Source organism: Microtus ochrogaster, unplaced genomic scaffold (assembly GCF_000317375.1).
Source record: "Microtus ochrogaster isolate Prairie Vole_2 unplaced genomic scaffold, MicOch1.0 UNK62, whole genome shotgun sequence".
In the NCBI taxonomy this organism is placed as follows: Eukaryota; Metazoa; Chordata; class Mammalia; order Rodentia; family Cricetidae; genus Microtus; species Microtus ochrogaster.
This window is the reverse complement of record NW_004949160.1, coordinates 2059123-2078370: the sequence shown is the minus strand read 5'-3', so window position 1 is coordinate 2078370 and position 19248 is coordinate 2059123. Positions and strand designations below refer to the sequence as shown.

General features: G+C 43.3%; 1 protein-coding gene across 3 annotated transcripts in view; it reads right to left on the bottom strand.

Annotated features, from left to right (window-relative positions):
* The window catches only part of Alms1 (ALMS1, centrosome and basal body associated protein), a 130967-nt gene extending 113147 nt beyond the window's left edge, over positions 1-17820 (bottom strand). For 2 of the 3 annotated variants that reach the window (XM_026777394.1, XM_026777395.1), the window contains exons 1-3: positions 17488-17820; positions 3868-3993; positions 2110-2305 (exon numbers count right to left, since the gene is read on the bottom strand). In XM_026777394.1, coding sequence (XP_026633195.1) covers positions 2110-2305; positions 3868-3993; positions 17488-17820 — 655 coding nt within the window. The remainder of the gene's footprint in view (positions 1-2109; positions 2306-3867; positions 3994-17487) is intronic. The other variant, XM_026777396.1, reaches the window with a different exon arrangement.
* Positions 17821-19248: the final 1428 nt, after the last annotated feature.

Genomic DNA, 19248 nt, shown 5'->3' with positions numbered 1-19248 from the left:
TCCTAGACCTGGATGGAGGGGGGAGGACCTTGGACTTTCCACAGGGCAGGGAACCCTGACTGTTCTTCGGACTGGAGAGAGAGGAGGAGAGGAGTGGGGGGGAGGAGGAGAAGATTGGGAGGAGGGGGAGGGAAATGGAAGGCTGGGAGGAGGTAGGAATTTCTTTTTTTTTCTTTCAATAAAAAATAAAAGAATTCAACTGCTTTTCTAATCCAGTCCCAAGGTCCATATTTCTTCAAACAAAGGCCATGGTCAGGCCTATCACAGCAATACCCTAGTACCAACTTGCATCTTAGTCAGGGTTTCTATTGCTATGAAAAGACACCATGACCATAGCAACTCTTATAAAGAAAAACATTTAATTTGGTGGTTTACAGACCAGAGGTTTAGTCCATTATCAACATAGTGGGACATGGCAGTGTGTAAGTAGACATGGTACTAGAGAGTTCTACATCTTCTAAGCAACAGAAAATGAACTGAGATACTAGGCATGGTTTGAGCATATGAGACCTCAAAGCCCACCCCCAAAAGGACATACTTCTTCCAACAAAGCCATACCTACTCCAACAAAGCCACACCTCCTAATAGTGCTATTCCCTGAGCTTTTTGGGCCCACTTAGGTTCAAACTACCACAAAGGTCACCACGTTTCTCTAAAAAGAAGTATACAATTGACTTTAATGGTCCGTAACACATAGCACAGCACTAGCATCCCGGCTTGCACATTAGCTTGTTTTGAAAAGAATAAACCCAACTGGGTCCTAGTCTGCTTCTCTACAAAACTCCATAAAATCATCTTTATGGTTAAATTCCTTGATTTGAAAGGTACTTTTAGTTTATCTTTGATAGAAAGCTAAGAAAGTCATTCTCCACTAAGAAGAGCAGTAAGATCTATGTCGAAGAAATGACTCAATTTCTTCATCTTAATTGTTTTGTTCTCAAAGCTGAGGATAACAATAGTTTAGAATAAGTCTATACAAACCTAGACACATCTGTGAAAAAAGGAATCTAGTTGAGAAATTGCCTCCATTAGATTGCCTGTAACTGAGTCTGTGAGGCATTTTCAAAATCAATGATTGATAGGAAGGGCGAGCTCACTGTGGGTGATGCCACCTATAGACAGGTGGTCCTGGTTGTATAAAAAAAAAAATGTTGGGAAAAAAAAGAAAGAAAGAAGAAAGGAAGGAAGGAAGGAAGGAGGCAGGCTGAGCAAGCCAAGGGGAACAAGCCAGTAAACAGTGTTCTTCCATGGCTTCTTCTCCAGTTCCTGTGAGTTCCTACCTTAGTTTCTCTCAATGGACTGTGATCAAGATATGTAAGACAAATAAACTCTCTCTTCCCTAAGTTGTTTTTGGTCATGAAAATGAAAAGCAAACTAAAACATGGAGATATTTATTTTATTTGTCAGGAAACACTGAGTCTCCACTGATGAGGGAACAAAGATAGTATGAGGTTTTCCCAAGAGCAACTGTGCTATGGAAGACACATACCCATTAGAATGGAGTGGTCTCCTTTTAGCCTTCTATGAATAGTGGGGTATGCTAAAAAGCATATATAATATAGCTAAGCCAACCAGTCAGTGTGAAGACCTAGAACCAACTAACTCTTCTGAGTATAGCTCCACAGAGATCCTCAACTAAAATGTTAGGAGCAAGGCTAATAAATGTGCATGTATGTGCACACACACAGTTTTTAGAATTTTAAGCTATTACCTCTGGTTAAAGACAAAGAGGCACCAGGCGGTGGTGGAACATGCTTTTAATCCCAGCATTTGGGAGGCAGAGGTAGGCAGATCTCTGTGAGTTTGAGGCCAGCCTGGTCTACAAGAGTTAGTTCAAGACAGCTAGGGCTCTTACACTGAGAAACCATCTGCGGGGAGGGGGTAGACAAAGAGGCACTGGGGCCGGAGAGAAAGCTTGTGATTAAGAGCACTGGCTGCCCTTCTAGATGATCTAGGTTTGATTCCCAGTACCCATAATTCCAGACCCAGGGAATCAGACATCTCCTGGCTACCATGGGCAGCAGGCACAGACATGGTGCACAGACATACATGCAGGTAAAAGCCCCATACACATGAAATAAAAAGGTATTAATAAAACACAGGCACTACCTAGCAATGGAGAACACAGGAGATTTAGCTTTGGTTTCGTGACTGGACGTTCTGACTGCGCCAGTTCACTTTTCTCCAGAGGGGGGAAGTCTATCACTTTCACTCCTTCTCTTCTCGCGTCAGTCTCAGTCTGGGGCGTAGCCAAGGTTTGGGAAGAGTCCCTTTCTTGAGGAAGATGATGCCAAGATTCTGCTCTCTGAAACAATTTTAAAGGAAAAGATGATGAGTCATTAACTGAGTCACACATTTACGCTTAGACTACTGCCTACTCAGCATATTTAACAATACTCTCACATATAGAGTAGTCAAAAGAAAGTTGTTTGGCTGGGCGGTGGTGGCGCATGCCTTTAATCCCAGCACTCGGGAGGCAGAGGCAGGCGGACCTCTGTGAGTTCGAGACCAGCCTGGTCTACAGAGCTAGTTCCAGGACAGGCTCCAAAGCCACAGAGAAACCCTGTCTCGAAAAACAAAACAAAAAAAAAAAAAAAAAAGAAAGTTGTTCCTTCTGTATGACTTTGTACTACACTGACCTCCTTCTAGACCTCTTCCGATCACTACCAGCTCCTAGTACCATGTAGTCACTGACACCTGTGTTACAGTGTAGGCTCTCACTGTTAAATCAATCATTTGGTACTACATGACAAATCCATACTGTGGTCATTAAAAAAGACAAAACCAAAAACCAAACAAAAAAAACTGAACAAATATTTTTAAACCTAAAGCTACAGCATTCCCTGGGCAAAATGGAACAGATACTTCAGAAGATAACATATTCTTATAAAGTTAAATATACCATTTTAATATAATTTAGCTGATCTATTCCTGGGTATTTACTCAACAAAAATGAAGTTGTGTTTACTCAAAAACAATGAAAATTTATTTAAAGAGCTGATACAGAAGAAATCAGATTTTTAAAATCCACACATTGTAATTCTAAAAATGCAAAGCAGAACTACCAACTATAGGATGCTTGATTTAAGATAAGGGACTGGAGAAGGTAATAATTAAAATAGTATTCAGAAACTTTTGTCCATAATAGCGATGCTATAGGTCAAGCATAGTGATATTTACATAACTATATACTTCAAAGATTATCTGACAAACTGTATAATTAAAACAGTTCACTTTTCTATATTTTATAACTGTATCTTTCAAAGTTCATCTGTCAAATGTATAACTAAAACAGTTTACCTTTCTATATTTTATTTAAAATTTGCTGTATAAAAAAATGGAACTAGACAGCTAGACAGCAGTAACACACAACTTTAATCCAGCCCTCAGTAGGCAGAGACAGGAGGATCTCTATGAGTCTGAGGCCAGTCTGATCTATAGATCAAGTTCCAGGACAGAGAAATCTTATATCAAAAAAAAAGAAGAAAGAAAGAAAGAAAGAAAGGGAAAGGAAAGGAAAGAAAAAGAAAAGGAAAGAAAAGAAAAAAGGGGAAAAAATAAAAAACAACAACAACTTTCCTTTAAATTTTTCTATTTATACTCAGGTAATGAATGATTTTGCAATTTTGAATGTTTTAATTTCTTGTATGCCAAATATCCCATGAGATAATATACGTACACACAAAAATATATACTTTTGAGGAATATAGACTATTGAGACAAAGAGCAGGGATGAGCTTCCTAGTCTATATAAAATTGTGTCCCATGAGAACACTGGAATAGTAAAGTGATCCACATCTTCACATTCCTCATATTACAGCATTTCTGTGCTGCGGGTAGAAAGAAAAGAATTTGCCCCAGACGCACCTGTTCCTCCCCGGGACCCCACTGGACTGTTGTTTCCAACGACACTATACCGGAGTTGGAAAGCTGTGCTCTAGAATTGTCTTGATACGATGACTGCTGCCACCCATGGCACGTCAGTGAAACAACCTGAAAATCAAAGTACACTAAAGCTGAGTAATGCTGGGACTGTACAATAACAAAGTAACCATGCTAAAACACACTTTTCGCTCTATAAAATGTTTTCATGTTATTATAAAATGTTATTCTTTAAGCATAACAGCATGACCATCTTCATCAGAAGCAGCTCTCAAGACTGGGCCTGTTGACCTTCCCTCATAGGAGGATGTAGGGAAAATCATCATAAGGCAGCCAAACATAAGAAATAGTTTAGAGGCTTGGGACCCTATTTAGTGTGGAGCATGTACACACACACACACCCTTGTAATAATGCACTTGGCAGTCTAGCTCCTTCACCTGCATGTACTATGCATACACATTTCTCTCCCAACAATGCAGCTACTAACCTCAGAATCCCTCTACTCTCCACCTAATTGGGACTCATGTACACTTCACTCTGAACAACAGTATAGCTTCTTGGCCCCAACAATGATCAATTTTCGACCATTAAAGTACAATCCCAATGTATCTGAACAGAATGAAGAGAAAGGCTGATCTGGCCTGAACTGGTTTGCGGCACACGTACACTAAGACAAACCATATTGTTCCAGTGAATTTTGTTGGAAAATCCAATTTATAATCTTATGCCTATGTATAATTGGGCATGCATATGAATCAAATTGGATGCATTATGGGAAGAGACATGTACAGTAGGAAAAATAAATATATGACCTAACCTATCAATTAAAGTAAGAGAACATCCAAAGTACACCCAAGTAACCAGTCCCTCCTTCTTAAGGCCTTGAATACTCTCTCTGATCTCATGCTCTTATAAGCAAAATAAATGCACTTGACAACAAGGTTGGACTTGGAATAGTTACTTTGACTTATCACTGATTCCCTACCTGTGGTCATTAAATGTTTATTCACATCTCCCCAGGAAAAGTTCACAACAAACTAATGCACTCTCTGCCTCTCTCACTTCACAATCACTATCGAAACTGTTACTTATGCTCACCTAAAAATAGCCAGGGTCTTAAGGTTAACCAGTTAGGCCCAAACATACTTTTCACTAAACCTTTTCCAGTCCTAAATCTTCTATACCTACAATAAAAGCAATTAGGAAAAAAAAATGAAAACTGTCTCTTTTCTAATCTTACTGTTCTTACAGTCATGAAATCAACTTTAATATCAGAAGCTTCAAATCAGCTTCTTCAGTTTCTTCTTCTCAGAAGAAACAGGGAATGCCACCACTAAGATATAACCACCACTCCCCCGAGGTTCAAATGTCTGGCTGGCTCAGCATCCAGAATTTGAGCACAATTTCTAAAAACACAAAACAAAATAAGAACTGTTTGGGTGGGAAGTTCCACCCCAAGCCTCCTCCCCTGGGAGTTGCCTCAGTCCAGACTACACCTCCAAGAAAGCCCTCCAAATGGTGACCCCTCCTCAGAGATGCTCAAGACCACTCCCAAAGGGTATTTAAACTGCCCCTCAGAAAACACACACATGGTTTTCTGGTCTTCCTTTTCTCTCTCCGTGGTTTTCCAGTCTCCCTTCTCTGTCTCCATCCCTGGAGGTCTGGAAGGCCACCAGGAAGCATTAGTCTCCACTAAACCTGGGCTTTTTCTAATTCGGTTTGATTTGGTCTGATTTGGATTATTACATCGGCAGAAAGGTTAATCGGGGTGCAAAAACTTTTCAAGAACCAAAACCACTGTGAAGATCAGCTGTGTAAAGGGACTGACCTTTCCTGAGACACAGTTCAACAGAACAATGCTTAAGGCCAAAATGTAAGGTGACCTATTTTAATCAATTAAAGTTCTTTTCTCAGTTATAAACCAGCACTTTTGATAAAACCTTCCAAACAAGATAAAGCAACATTTACAGTCAAAACACGTCTTCTGGGGGCTGGAGAGATGGCTCAGTGGTTAAGAGCATTGCCTGCTCTTCCAAAGGTCCTGAGTTCAATTCCCAGCAATCACATGGTGGCTCACAACCATCTGGAATGAGGTCTGGTGCCCTCTTCTGGCCTGCAGACATACACACAGACAGAATATTGTATACATAATAAATTAATTAATTAATTAATTAAAAAAAACACGTCTTCCTCTCCCTCAGACCTACACACAGGAAGAATTCCTTTAACCTGTTTTGACTGGCTTTTATCTTCTCAGCATTCATCTGCAAACACAAAGTACCCATAAATCACCTATAAACTTGCTAAATAAAAATCTTTTAGATAAAATAAGTTATATTTAGTAAAGATACACACACACACACGCAGTAATTATTAATGAAAAAGGAGGTCATGAATTTGAAAGAGCCCAAGGAGGGGTATATATGGGAGGGTTCGGAGAGAAATGATGTGATTATATTATAATTTCAAAAATAAAAGAAAAAAATAAGCATACCAAAACGCTTAATCTTTTTGTTTTATTTTCATTTTTCAAAACTGAGTTTCACTGTGTAGCCCTGGCTGCACTGGTCACTTGGTAGACCAGGTGACTGATGCACAGACCCACCTGATTGCCACCCAGGGCCATGGTGCTGTCTGGGCCTGGGCTGGCCCTGATGCAGTCACAGTCAGTGCTGATGTCCATGGCTCCTGATACCACCAAAGACAGAGAGGATAGGATTGTACAGAATTGTCACCACCTCTCACTGACTACAATACCAGGGAGAACTGGTCCTGCCCCTCACTGGCTGAAGCACTCCGGAGAGAGGATTTTATACCACCTCACCTGGGCAGCAAAATAAAGCTGACCCTCTTTGGGGGGATGGGAGAGGCATGGGCGAAACTGGCCCCCGAGAGCATGAGAAGGGAAGAGCATGTCACATCCCTCTCATCTCCCATGTGGTGGTGTGAGGGAAAGATGACCTCTTCCCCTTGCCTCTCAACACCTGGAGCAGACGAGAGAACCTTTACCAGCTGCAGTACTGGCCCTGCTCCTTGCCTGGGCAGCAGGGTAGAACTGACCTTATAGACAGGGGTGCAGGTGAGCCAGCCCTGAGGGTATGAGGGGCATAACTGGTACTGCCTCCCTCATCTTGGGTGTGGTGATGGGGACAAGGGACAGATGCCCTCCCCTGGTGAGGAAAGTAGGCCCTGCACCTTGTCTGGGCAGCACAGTAGAGCTGACCCTGTTGGGGAGAGCACAGGTTAACCTCCCAGGGAGTGAGCATTAGAGATCTGGCTCTGCCCTTCATCTACCACCCTGTAGTAAGGGCAGGGAAGATCCTCACCCCAAAGAGCCTGAGGCAGGTGGGAAAGTTGACCCTGAGGTCAAAAGAGTAGGAGAGCTGTCCTTGCCCCTCACCAGCTGCAGCACTCCTGAGGGCAGGCCCTGGGCAACACAATAGAACCAACCCTGTTGGCAGAGGTGTGGGTGAGCCAGCCCCACAGCTGAGTGTGGGAGAGCTGTCCCCACTACTATCTATCAAGCAGCAGTGTGGATGGGGGAGAGATAATCCCCTTATTCCTCATCCCTCACCACCTCCAGTAGACAAGGGAGGTCATCTTCCTCTTTACCAGCTAAAAGCGACCCTGCTCCTCACCTGGGCATCACAGTAAAGCTGACCCTGTTGGCAGAGTCACGGGTAAGCTGGCCACACCCCTCTGTCTGCTGTGTGGTGATGAGGGTGAAAGAAAGATACCCCCCAACCCTGCCACCTGTGGTGGGCAAGAGCTGACCCTCCCCTTTACCAGCTGCAGCATTCAGAGAGTGGCCCCTGCACCTCACCCGGGCAACACAGTAGAGTTGGCCCTGAAGGTGTTAGGTGTGGAAGAGCAGACCCTGAGGGCTTCAAAGCTGGAGAACTGGACCGGTCCCCTTGCTGCAAGGAGAGAACTAGCCAGGGCAGAGCTGCAGAGCTCATCTTTAAGATGAGGACAAGGGAGAACTGGCAGGCAGGACTAGGAGTTGAATCACCACAACATCCACCCATCTGTGATCTGCTGGAGGGACCAGTGCTGCAGACCAAAAGCTACTAGATCTCTACAACACAGAACAACAGGATAGCCAGGGAGTCCCAAGTATCGGAAGTGTAGCAGAAACCAGAGGCCTGGAACCATGACTATGTGCAATGAACACTTGCAGGTAAAGTGTTTACTGTCAGACTGTGTCACACTGCCGCTTCCATAATGAGATTTTTCCTTTATTTCCATTTTTTTTTCTTTAAATTTTATTTTATTTTATTGGGGAAGGAAGGTTGCTAGGACAGAGGGTGGATATGGAGGGATGGGCAGATAAATGGGACCAAGACTCATGATGTAAAAGACACAAAGAATAAATTAAAAGAAAGTTAAAACAAACAAAAACTTTTTGTCAGGAGGAAAGAGAATCCAAAGATCCAAATTTACTGTATCTATTTTTGCCTAGAAGCAAAACAGCTAGTCTACTACCAATTAACAAGGAAGAGGAGGGAAGCTGTAAAATTAGTGATTATTTTATATGCAAATTTGAGTTTACAATAAATTAAGTCAGCAGGGCTAAATAACAAACAGAAAACTAAAAATTAGAGTAGAAACTGTCTAAGTAGCTCAGTTGGAAGAGTGCTTACCAAGGATATACAAAGCCCTGGGTTCAATCCCCAGCACCATATAAATACCACAAGTGTGGTGATAGACCCCTATAATCCCAGTACTCAAGATGTGGTAGCACAAGAATCAGGAGTTCAAAGTCATCCTCAGCTAGTGATTTGACACACATGATCACCTCAATTAAAACAGAAAAAAAAAATGCTCTACAAAGGCAAGCACTGTTTCATAATTAAAGAAAACAAAAAACAAGAAGCTGGGGATAGACAAAAATACCTCAGAATAAAGCCCATAATGTGAAAAACCCATGCAAATATCATATTCAATGTGGAAAACTTAAAAAAAATAATTCCTCTAAGGTTTTAACAACAAGACAAGGGCAACTTCTCTTGCCAGTTCTATTCAACAAATAATTACAAGTCCTAACCACAGCTGTCAAGAAAAACATGAGGATCTAATTTGAGATTACTGAGCACCGTGTAAGAGCCATGCATCTGTGATCCCACAGTGCAGTTGGGGGGTAGGGCATGTTAAGGAATCCCCAAATCTCACTGGCCAGCCAGTCTAACTAAAGTGAGTTACAGGCAACATGAGAAGCTGTCTTAAAAGGTGGGGGACTGAAGAGATAGCTCAACAGTTAAGAGCACTTGTTATAGCAGAGGACCCAGGTTTGATTCCCAGCACCCACATGGCAGCTCACAACCATCTATACCTCCAGTTACAACACCCACTCTGATCCCTGTGGGCACCAGGGGTACAGATATAGATATAGGCAACAAACAAAATTCATACACAACAAACAAAATAAATCTAATAAAACTTTGCTAAACAATAAGGTAAACAGTAACTGAGGAACCCACAATTTGCATATATACATGCACGCACATACACATGAACATGTATATACTGAATATCACACACACAAAATCAATTACATTTCTGTATATAAGTAACTATCCAAAGAAGAAATGAGAAAAGTTTCATTAATATAATATCAAAAGTCAATCAGCAGCCAGTAATCTCAGCACTTTGGCAGAGGGAGGACTTAAGAGACCAAGGCCAGCCTGGGTCATAGTAAGTTTCAGACCCCACCTCACCAATGGGAGAAAAAAAAGGTCAGCCGGGCATGGTGGCACATGCCTGTAATCCCAGCATATAAGAGGCAGAGGCAACAGATCTCTGAGTTCCAGGTCAGCCTGGTCTACAAAGTAAGTTCCTGGACAGCTGAGGCTGTTACCCAGAGAAAGCCTGTCTCAGAAAAACAAAAACAAGAAAGTCAGTTGCTATATAAGTAAATACTTAAAAACTTGTATCCTAAAGAGTGTAGGATTCTAATGAAAGAAATTGAAAAAAAGCACAACAGCCAGCATGGTGGCACACACCAACCTGATCTGTGTAGCTGAGTTCCAGGCCAGCCAAGTCAAGCTACACCATGAGACCCTCAAGAGAGGTGGTTTGGGGAGAAGGAAGAGGAGGTGAGAGGGGAAAAGAAAAAAGCACAAGTAAACAGAGTCCATGGGGATTGAAAGAATTAATACTGTTAACATAGCCATACTGCCCAAAGCAAATCACAAAGTCAATAAAATCTCCTCGTCAAATTGCAACAACATTCTTCATGAAAATTCAAAACAAAAAATTCCAACATCCATATGGACCCAAACAGTCTAAGCAATTTTAAGAAAGAAAAAGCTAGGTATCATATTTTTTATTTTAAATACACAAGAAAAATAACTCAAAATGAACTTTTTAATGTAAAAACTAAAATCATAAAACAAGAAAACACAAGGGAAAAGCTCTTTGATTCTGGTCACACCACAAGCTCAGGGTACAAACTGAAAAGATGAACTGTATCAAACTAAGAAGCTGCACAGCAGAGGAAACAACAAAGTGAAAAGGGAGGCTGCACAGCACTTGCCTGACATCCATGAGACCCTTAGTTCAGCATCTAGCACAGGGCAGAGAGAAGACACAAGAGACAAAACAGCACACTACAGAAAGTGAGAAAACAATCGCAGTATTTACAAACTGTATCTAGTGTGTTTCTCTGTGAGTTCAAAGTCAGTCTGGTCCACACAGTGAGTTCTAGGACACCCAGAACTACATAGAGAGGCCTTGCTTCTAAATAAATATATGTGTGATATTTTTGATTTTGTTCTGATAAAGGTTGCTTGAAGTCATAGGGCGGGAGCAGCCACTAGCTGACCACAGAGGTTTGGAGAACTGTAGAGAGAAGACAAGAGGTAAGGCAGGGCTCAGAGGATCTCTGCCCCTTTTGTTCGGAGGAACCAGAAAGGTAGGAAGTCACTGTGGCTGCTCCCCTGCTTCTCTGATCTTTCAGGTTTTCACCCCAATATCTGACTCTTGATTTTTTTTTAATTGATAAAGATTAATTAGATTAATTACTGATAAAGATTAATTAGACTGATGCTTACTAGAGAGATGACCCAGTGTTTAAAAACACTGGCTGCTCTTGCAGAGGACCCAGCATGTAGCTCCCAGCACTCACATGGAGGCTCACAACCATCTATAGCTCTAGCCCCAAGGGATCTGACACCATCATTTCACGGGCACCAGGCATATGAGTGGTGCAGTTATACATAGCAGCAAATATTCATACACATAGAGTAAAAATAAATAAATCTAAAAATGTACTAAAATAGATTAACAAAATATATATGAGATTTCGACTGACACATGCAAAGCCCTGAGTTTTTAATTTAAGACCCAATTGGAAACAGCCCAAATAAAGAATGGGCAAAGCTCTAAATAGACATTTTTGTAAAGCAAATGTATGAATGATCAATAAGCACAAGAAAATATGTCCATCATTACTCAGACATGTGAACAGAAACGGTTAGACAGTGCTAGCGAGAACGGAAAGTAGCACAGCCACACTGGAAAACAATCTCGCAGGCCCTTAAAGGGTTAAATACAGGAATGCCAAAATGTCCAGCAATTCCACCACCAGATATATACCCAAGAGAAATGAACTCACATGTCCACACAGTAACATGTATTACCCAAGAGAAATGAACTCACATGTCCACACAGTAACATGTATATACCCAAGAGAAATGAACTCACATGTCCACACAGTAACATGTATGCTTAGACATATACCCAAGAGAAATGAACTCACATGTCCACACAGTAACATGTATATACCCAAGAGAAATGAACTCACATGTCCACACAGTAACATGTATGCTTAGACATATACCCAAGAGAAATGAACTCACACGTCCACATAGTAACATGTATGCTTAGAGCAACAGCGTTTTTAACAGCCTAAGACAAGAAAAAAACTGAGCTTTCCAAGAGTAGTTTCCTCATATGAAAAGCAAATAAACCTCTACAGTGGCATATCAAAAGAAAAATACATAAAACTAAGAATGAGAAATAAAAATTGGCACATACAAAAAAAAAACTAGAGTCATTGTTAAAATAAAGGACTTTCTGGGAAAATCATAAATTATCAAAATTGACCCAAGAAACACCAGTCTACGTATACAGACCACCGCTGAGAGGAACCTGGAAACACCATTCGCTTCTGGTACGGCTCAAACATCAGAGAAACATTTCCACACAACTAACCTGTTCCAGGGCATAGAAAATATTCATTCCAGCACCTTTCACGCAAATGGAATGGAATATCACAGACAAGGCTAAAAGCTCTGACCATGGATTCTTTCTTCTGAAAAAATGGCAGCCTGCTGTCAGAAGAGATGCTGAGCACTAGCTGGAAGCAGGAGGGTAAGAGGAAAAGGGAGGAGGGCTGACAGGAAACTTCAGCTGGGTTCATGATTCCGTTAAAAGTTGAACAACAAGAACCTCCTCTAGCGCTACAACCCATGAACATTACAGTCTCCCAAAAATATTTTCCTTCACAATGCAAGCTTCAAGGAGAGGTGTCTGAAATCATCTATGCGGAGAGATCCCCAGGACTAACAGGAAACAAAGTAGCAGAGGCTCTGGATCACTCATTTCTCAACCAAGTGTTTGAAAAGCAGAAGGGAGAGAGGAAACAGAGCTGGCTCCACCCGTAAAGCCTGGTGACCTGTGTTCAATTCCAACACAAAAGGGAAAACCGAGTCTACAAATTCTCTTCTGACTTTCACCTGCATTCAATTCAACCGAGTTCCTGCTCTGTTAGAGGGAGACAAGATCCCTGGAGCTTGCTGGTGGATCAGCCTAACTTAGTCCAGGTTCAGGTTCAAAGACAGATCTTGTCTCAAAATTTAAGCTGGAAGGTGTGAAGGCACAGGCAGGTGATCTAATAAACAAGGTGGGAAGCAATCAATATGTACCCATACATACATGCATATGTGCACACAAACACTACACTACATACATATATATACACACCCACACACCAAACTTATCATTACAACAATCTTACTACTTCGGAAGAGGCAGATGACAGAGGAATTGAGTACTACATAATGAACACATTTTTAAAAGACTGGGAGTGGGGCATAGTGGTACACGCCTTTAATCCTAGCACTTGGAAGGCAGAAGCAGGTGAATCTCTGAGTTCAAGGCTAGCCCAGTCTACACAGGGAGTTTCAGAACAGCCAAGACTACACAAAGTGAAACCGTGTGTGTGTGTGTGTGTGTGTGTGTGTGTGTGTGTGTGTGTGTGTGTGGAGGGGTGAGCGTGAGGAAGGAGGGCTATAGCTTAGAGTATACTTCAAAAGTATTGCTTCACTATGTATCTAGATGTAGATAATGAAGGAATTTTAGTACTTTCTAGCCCAAACCACTTCTCTAATCTTCAGCACCAAACTCAATCTTAGCACCCACCCAGCCAATTCACCACCAGCTCAAAGATAACCTGTGTAACATGAGCGGGGTGCCTGTTTGTTTGGGTTTTCTGTCCTGCCTGGTACCTCACAGCTGTTTATTTAGCCCTAAAGAAAATCACACAGAGATCTCTAAAGTTATAAAGCTGATTGGCCCATTAGCTCTAGCCTCTCATTGGCTAACTCTCACATCTTGATTAACCCCTTTTTTTGATCTATGTTAGCCATGTGGCTCAGTACCTTTTTCAGTGGAGCAGATCACATCTTGCTGCTTCAGTGGTCTGGGCAGGAGTGGGAGGAATCAACTTCCTCCTTCCCAGAATTCTCCTGTTCTCATTACATCATTTCTACTTCCTGTCTGGTTTTCCCGCCTATTCTTTCTGCCTGGCCAATCAGCGTTTATTTAAAACATGATTAACAGATTACAGACAATTCTCCCGCACCAAACCTGGCCACATTTCTACATCAGCACAAGCATTTGCTCACTAACCTAACACCTGGGCACTACCCTCCACAACCAATTCATTACTAAGTGTAAAGTCTTTACTTTCTAAGTGTCAATCTGTTCTGGGAGGGATGGTTTGTACCAAGCCATTCTAATCTCAGAGCAGGCTACACTTCAAAGCAAAGCCCCTGCAGCCTCCAGAAAGACCTAGCTAGTTTAGCAAGGCCTGGTTGCAATTTGTCTCAGGGCATACTAACACCACTGTCTCCACTCTTTAATGCACACATCAGACCATCAGAAATCTGACCGAGTGACCCATACCTGCCCTGCACAGATAACCAGTAGCAAAAAGAGAAAACACAAAGGAGTCCCACCAGAGAAGAGACAATGCCAGAAAAGCCTCCCATTAGAGAGCCTAAACTTTCTACTTCTGCCTTTTTGTCTTGGAGAATTCATCCACAGCACATGTCACCAGTCTGTCAACACTGTCCCTGGCATGATAAACATCTCTTGAAACAACCTACTTCTCCCTATTCCCATCAATATCTCCCTGCTCTATGTAGACCAGGCTGGCCTGGAATTCAAGAGCCCCCACCTGCCTTTGCCTTTACATCAGTGGTTCTCAACCTGTGAGTCTTGACCCCTTTGGAGGGTGAATATCAGATATCTTGCATTTACATTACAATTCATAACTGTTGGGTCCAGGGGGGTCGCGCAAAGATGAGAACACCACCAAGTCTAAAAAACCAGAAGCAAACTTTATTCCAGAAACCAGATCCCAGGAAAACCAGAAGCAAACTTAAAAATAAAAAAATTAAAATTAAAAAACACCACTGGGCACAGAAGCTTATCAGCTAGCTGAGACCACAGCCAGAGGTGGTATTTGTTATGCTGTGGCCAAAGGCTAGTTTCTAAACCCAACTTTTATAGTTAGGGTACCAAGCATTAGGTCTGAACAAAGGAATTTTTACGATCTTACCCTGACCCGTGGGTCAGTCAACACAGACCCAAAGGAGAGGAGTGGGTTCTAACGTCCATAGGTAACTAGGCAGCTATCATGAAATATGTTTCAGAGTAATTACAGAGAAAGTCACTAATTGCAAGAAATAGGTGTCTTTAGCAATTAGAAAAGGGACTGCTAGTCATATCAGAGGGTTGATATATCAGAAAAATTGGTTCTTAGGCTGGGAACTGAGAAGATAGCAGAAAGCTTTTCACACTATCTCAAGGTACAGACTGTCAAACTTTATAACCTCCATTTTATCAGAGCTCATTAGTCAAATCAGGAGTTTGCACATGGTCATTGTTTCTCCTGGTACCTCCAGGCAGTGTATACTGAAGCCCCCTGCCTCCCCTTTGATGGTGCCAGTTTTTCCTAACAAAGACAGTGCCTAACCCAGAGGTCATAGTATCTCTGTCTCCTAAAGGTTAACTCAGTTCATATCTGTTGTTCATCAAGGATGGCCAGGACACTATTATCAGTTTGCAGAGAGAAGCTCTGGCCTTGTAAATAGAACAGCCCGTTGTAAAATAAACCGATCTAAACTGATGGAGGCTTCTTAAGCAGTTGAGAAAATAGCTTACTGTGGATAACTGACCCTTGATCTACTGAGAAACCTGCTGACAGTCTGTTCTCATTCCCCTAGATGTATAAGTTTATATTTCTTTATTTCTACATTCTTATTTTTGGAATCTACATTTTTATTTTCTTATTCTTGGACTCTTCAATAACAATTGAAAAATTAGTTGTGAAGTAGCAACGAAGTACTTTTATGATTGGGTCACAACATGAGGAACTGCATTAAAGGGTCGCAGCATTAGGAACCACTAGTAGCTCTAAATCCTGGAACTAAAAAGCATATGCCATCACACCCTGCTCATTTCCTTGTTCAAAATACTTTTTGCCTGACAGTATTGCAACAACCCTCTAATTGGTGTCCTTCATTTATTCAGGATGCTCTCATCTTCCCCTACGAGCACAGCTATCTACACTACTTGCTCTCTTGCTGAAATACAAATCTAATCACAAACATCCTTTAAAACAGTTTACTGATGTCCCGAAACTCCAGAGATAAAGCCTTGAAATCCCTGAAATAACACAGAAAGCTCTGTAATCCAGACTCAACCTGCTGGCCTTTAATTCCTTAAAATGCCATGCTTTAAATGATGTGGCCCATTGGTAGACAGAACATTTGCCTAGAATGCCCAAAGGCTAGAGTTCAATCCTAGTCCTACAAAAAAAATCAACTCAAATGTAAATTGTGAAAATATCACACTTCCCTTTCCTCATCTAGGCTTTTTTTTTTTTTTTTTTTTAAGTTTTTCAAGACAGGGTTTCTCTGTAGCTTTGGAGCCTGTCCTGGCACTAGCTCTTGTAGACCAGGCTGGCCTCGAACTCACAGAGATCAGCCTGCCTCTGCTTCGCGAGTACTGGGATTAAAGGCGTGCACCACCAACGCCCGGCTTCTAGGCTTCTTTTTAAACCCTTGTTTAGTCAGCCTCCCAGTCTTCAAGGTGCCTGGCCAGCCTTCACTGACAAGTCCAGGTTATCTGCTTTATGCATCCACAGCATTTCAACATATGCCATTTTCACTTAGGAGAACATGTGGGTTGTATCTGCCTCCCTCTTTAGAGTGGAAACGCTAGGAAGGCAGGGGTTTGGTTCACCAAAATTTCCTTCGCGTCAAGTCCAATGTGTGGCCCAAGGTGAATGCTCAGAGTCTCAGCTGAGGGGATTGAACACTCCTGCCATACCTAGCAATCACAGTCCATGCATCACTGTGATGATGGAATTGTTCTGTAACCTAAGCTCGGCTATCAAGCACTTGAAAAGTGATCAAACGGGGCCGCTGAATTCCTAATTTTAATACCCCCCTTCCCCGCCCCAAGTACTAGGGCTTGAACTGAGAGCCTTGCACACACCTCCACCACCTGCAAGACCTCTACCACTTAAATACACCACCAGCCCTTCTAATTCTATTATTACTAACTAATTAATATGTAAAGACCACATGTGGTGGTGATGAACAGGAATGCAGTTCTTGACAGTTAAAAAACATTAATATTAAGAACATGGTTAGTTTCGAAATGATCTTGGCAGGACCTCTGTAAACTCGACTCTTCCTCCATTTGGTCTTGACTTAGTGCTTTCTAATATTTCAAACCAGAGCTGACTGATCACAAGCTGCTTCCATTCCAAGTTCCTGCCATTGGCTAAGTACCCATTAATTGCTACAAATGAGGTTCCAGAGACACACAATAGGCGGGAGACTTATCGAGACAACTCACGCAGAGTACATAATCTACACTAATTTCTCGGGAGCGGGGGTTCTTACCCTTCAATAAAACTAAGGTGCCAAATGTCTCTCCGCTAGCTAGCAATTCCCAAGTTCCCTCTTCAGCTCCCACCTTCTGCCCAAGAGGCCTTTCTAATTGCACGCTCAGGGAGTGCCGGCTCCCTGCGCAGCTGTCCTATCTGCCCAAGTTCAAAAGAACCCGGACTCACTAAGAGGCCGGAGAGACACCGCAGATGTCACTGCCAGGAAGAACCCAAGACTGCGAAGAGTGTGCCAGCCCCACAAGCAGGGGTCTCCGGTCCGTAGGCATGGCGAACCGGGGCGAGCAGGTTCCCAGATCCTGGACCAATTTCAGTAGTTCAAGCACCTCGACTGACGCTTGGGCCTCAGCCCCGCTCCTCCCCCACGGCCCGGCTCCTTCCTACAAGCGCCGCTACCCACCTCAGTCTCGCTCAGATGCTCCACCGGAGCGTACAGGTACCGCGGGGGCGGGGGCGGAGGGAAAGCCCTGCCAGGTTGGGCAGGGTGCGCCTGCAGCCAGGCCTTAGCCATCTCGTCCTCCTCTTCGTCCGTGCTTTCCCGCGTTTGGGACTCGCAGTTAAAATCCAAATCCACCTCGGGCCCCGCCTCTTCAAAGTCTACCTCTTCCACTTTCACAGTCTCTTCAGAGGTCCGGGCCTCCCCGGTCTCCTCGGTCGCCGCCGGGAATGCGTTCTCCACCTCCTCCTCCTCCTCCTCCAGCTCGCCGGGCCACGGTAGGTCCTCCGGCTCCATGTTGGCGTCGCGCTCCAGGCGCTGTGCGGGAGGAGGTGGAGGTGGAGGAGGAGGAGGAGGAGGAGGAGGAGGAAAGGGGAGGGGGGAGAGGAGGAGGAAGCGAGTTGACTGGCGGTTGCGACCGCGCGCAGGCGCACTTGACGCCACCGCCCCGGGCGGGGCGGGGCTGCGAGTGAGCGCGCGCGTTGCTAGGGACGCCCCGCGGGGCGCGCGGGAAGGCTGCAGGAGAGGAGGGTTGTGACCTGCTTCGTCACCAGACCTTGCTTATAGCACTGTATGCTCACAATAAACCTAGACCGGGCTTTTCTGGGGGCGCTAGGGCACTTCCTGCTCAATTCATTCCTTATTTTTTTTTTTTTGTCTCTCGTCCTCAAACCCTAGGATAAACCCATAAATGGATAAATCACATTCGCAAATTACAGATGTAATTAAGTGACAGTCTACAGCTGGCATTTGAATCTAGCAGTGGTGAAGTGTAAGGGAACGAGTGAATAGTTTTTTTAAAAAATGGACGCTGGAGTCAAAAACATAGGAAGTGGGATCTGACTTTACCACCTGCGGTGGTGCGAAAAGGAGCACCTAGAAAATAAGGGTAAGAGGCCCCTGCAGGTCTGGCTAGGTGGTTCTGCCAGCAAGGCATCTACAACACGAGTCTAAGCACCTGACTTCGATTCCCAGAACGCATATAAAGGTAGAAGGAGAGAACCAGTTCCCCTAAACCGTCCTTATTGTGTGAGTGCACAGCAAGAAGGAAAGGAGGAAGAGGTGGCCGGGTGTTAAAGAGGAGGAGATGGGATCAAAGGCCTGTACCTTAACGCCTTTAATCCCAGCACTGGGGAGGCCGAGACAGTGGGGTCTCTGTGACTTCAAGGCCAACCTGGCCTACAGAGGGAGTTTCAAAACTACCAGGGTGATGTAGAGAGGCCCTATCTCCAAAAAAAAAAAAAAAAAAAAAAAAAGAGAGAGGGCGGGCAAAATAGCTTAGCAGGTAAAGGCCTTGCCCACGCCTCTCCTACCCTGCATGACAGGCTTCTAGCAGCAAAGCTGCACCTCCTTCATCTAAAGGCATCACAAGTATTCAATTGACTGAAACATTGAACTAAACATTTCTAATTTAAACCATCACAGATAAACATTTGTTCAGGTCTCCACAGAAAAAGCCACAACAAGTATGCCCAGTGTCTGGAACAGTCTCTGACCTTTAAGGAGATGCTCAGTGAACACTGTCAAATGGAATGAAGTCCAGACTGAATTGTCTGGACAAAAGATGATAAATGGAATACGGGGATAAATTTGGCTTCCCTTGGAGTTCCTATGGAGTCTGCCTACTGGAGAACTTTTGACTTCTTCTCCCAGCTAGCCGCTGGGAGCATCACATAGTCAGAAAGTGAAGTAAGTGTTTCTCCAGGTGTTTGGTTTTTTTTTTTT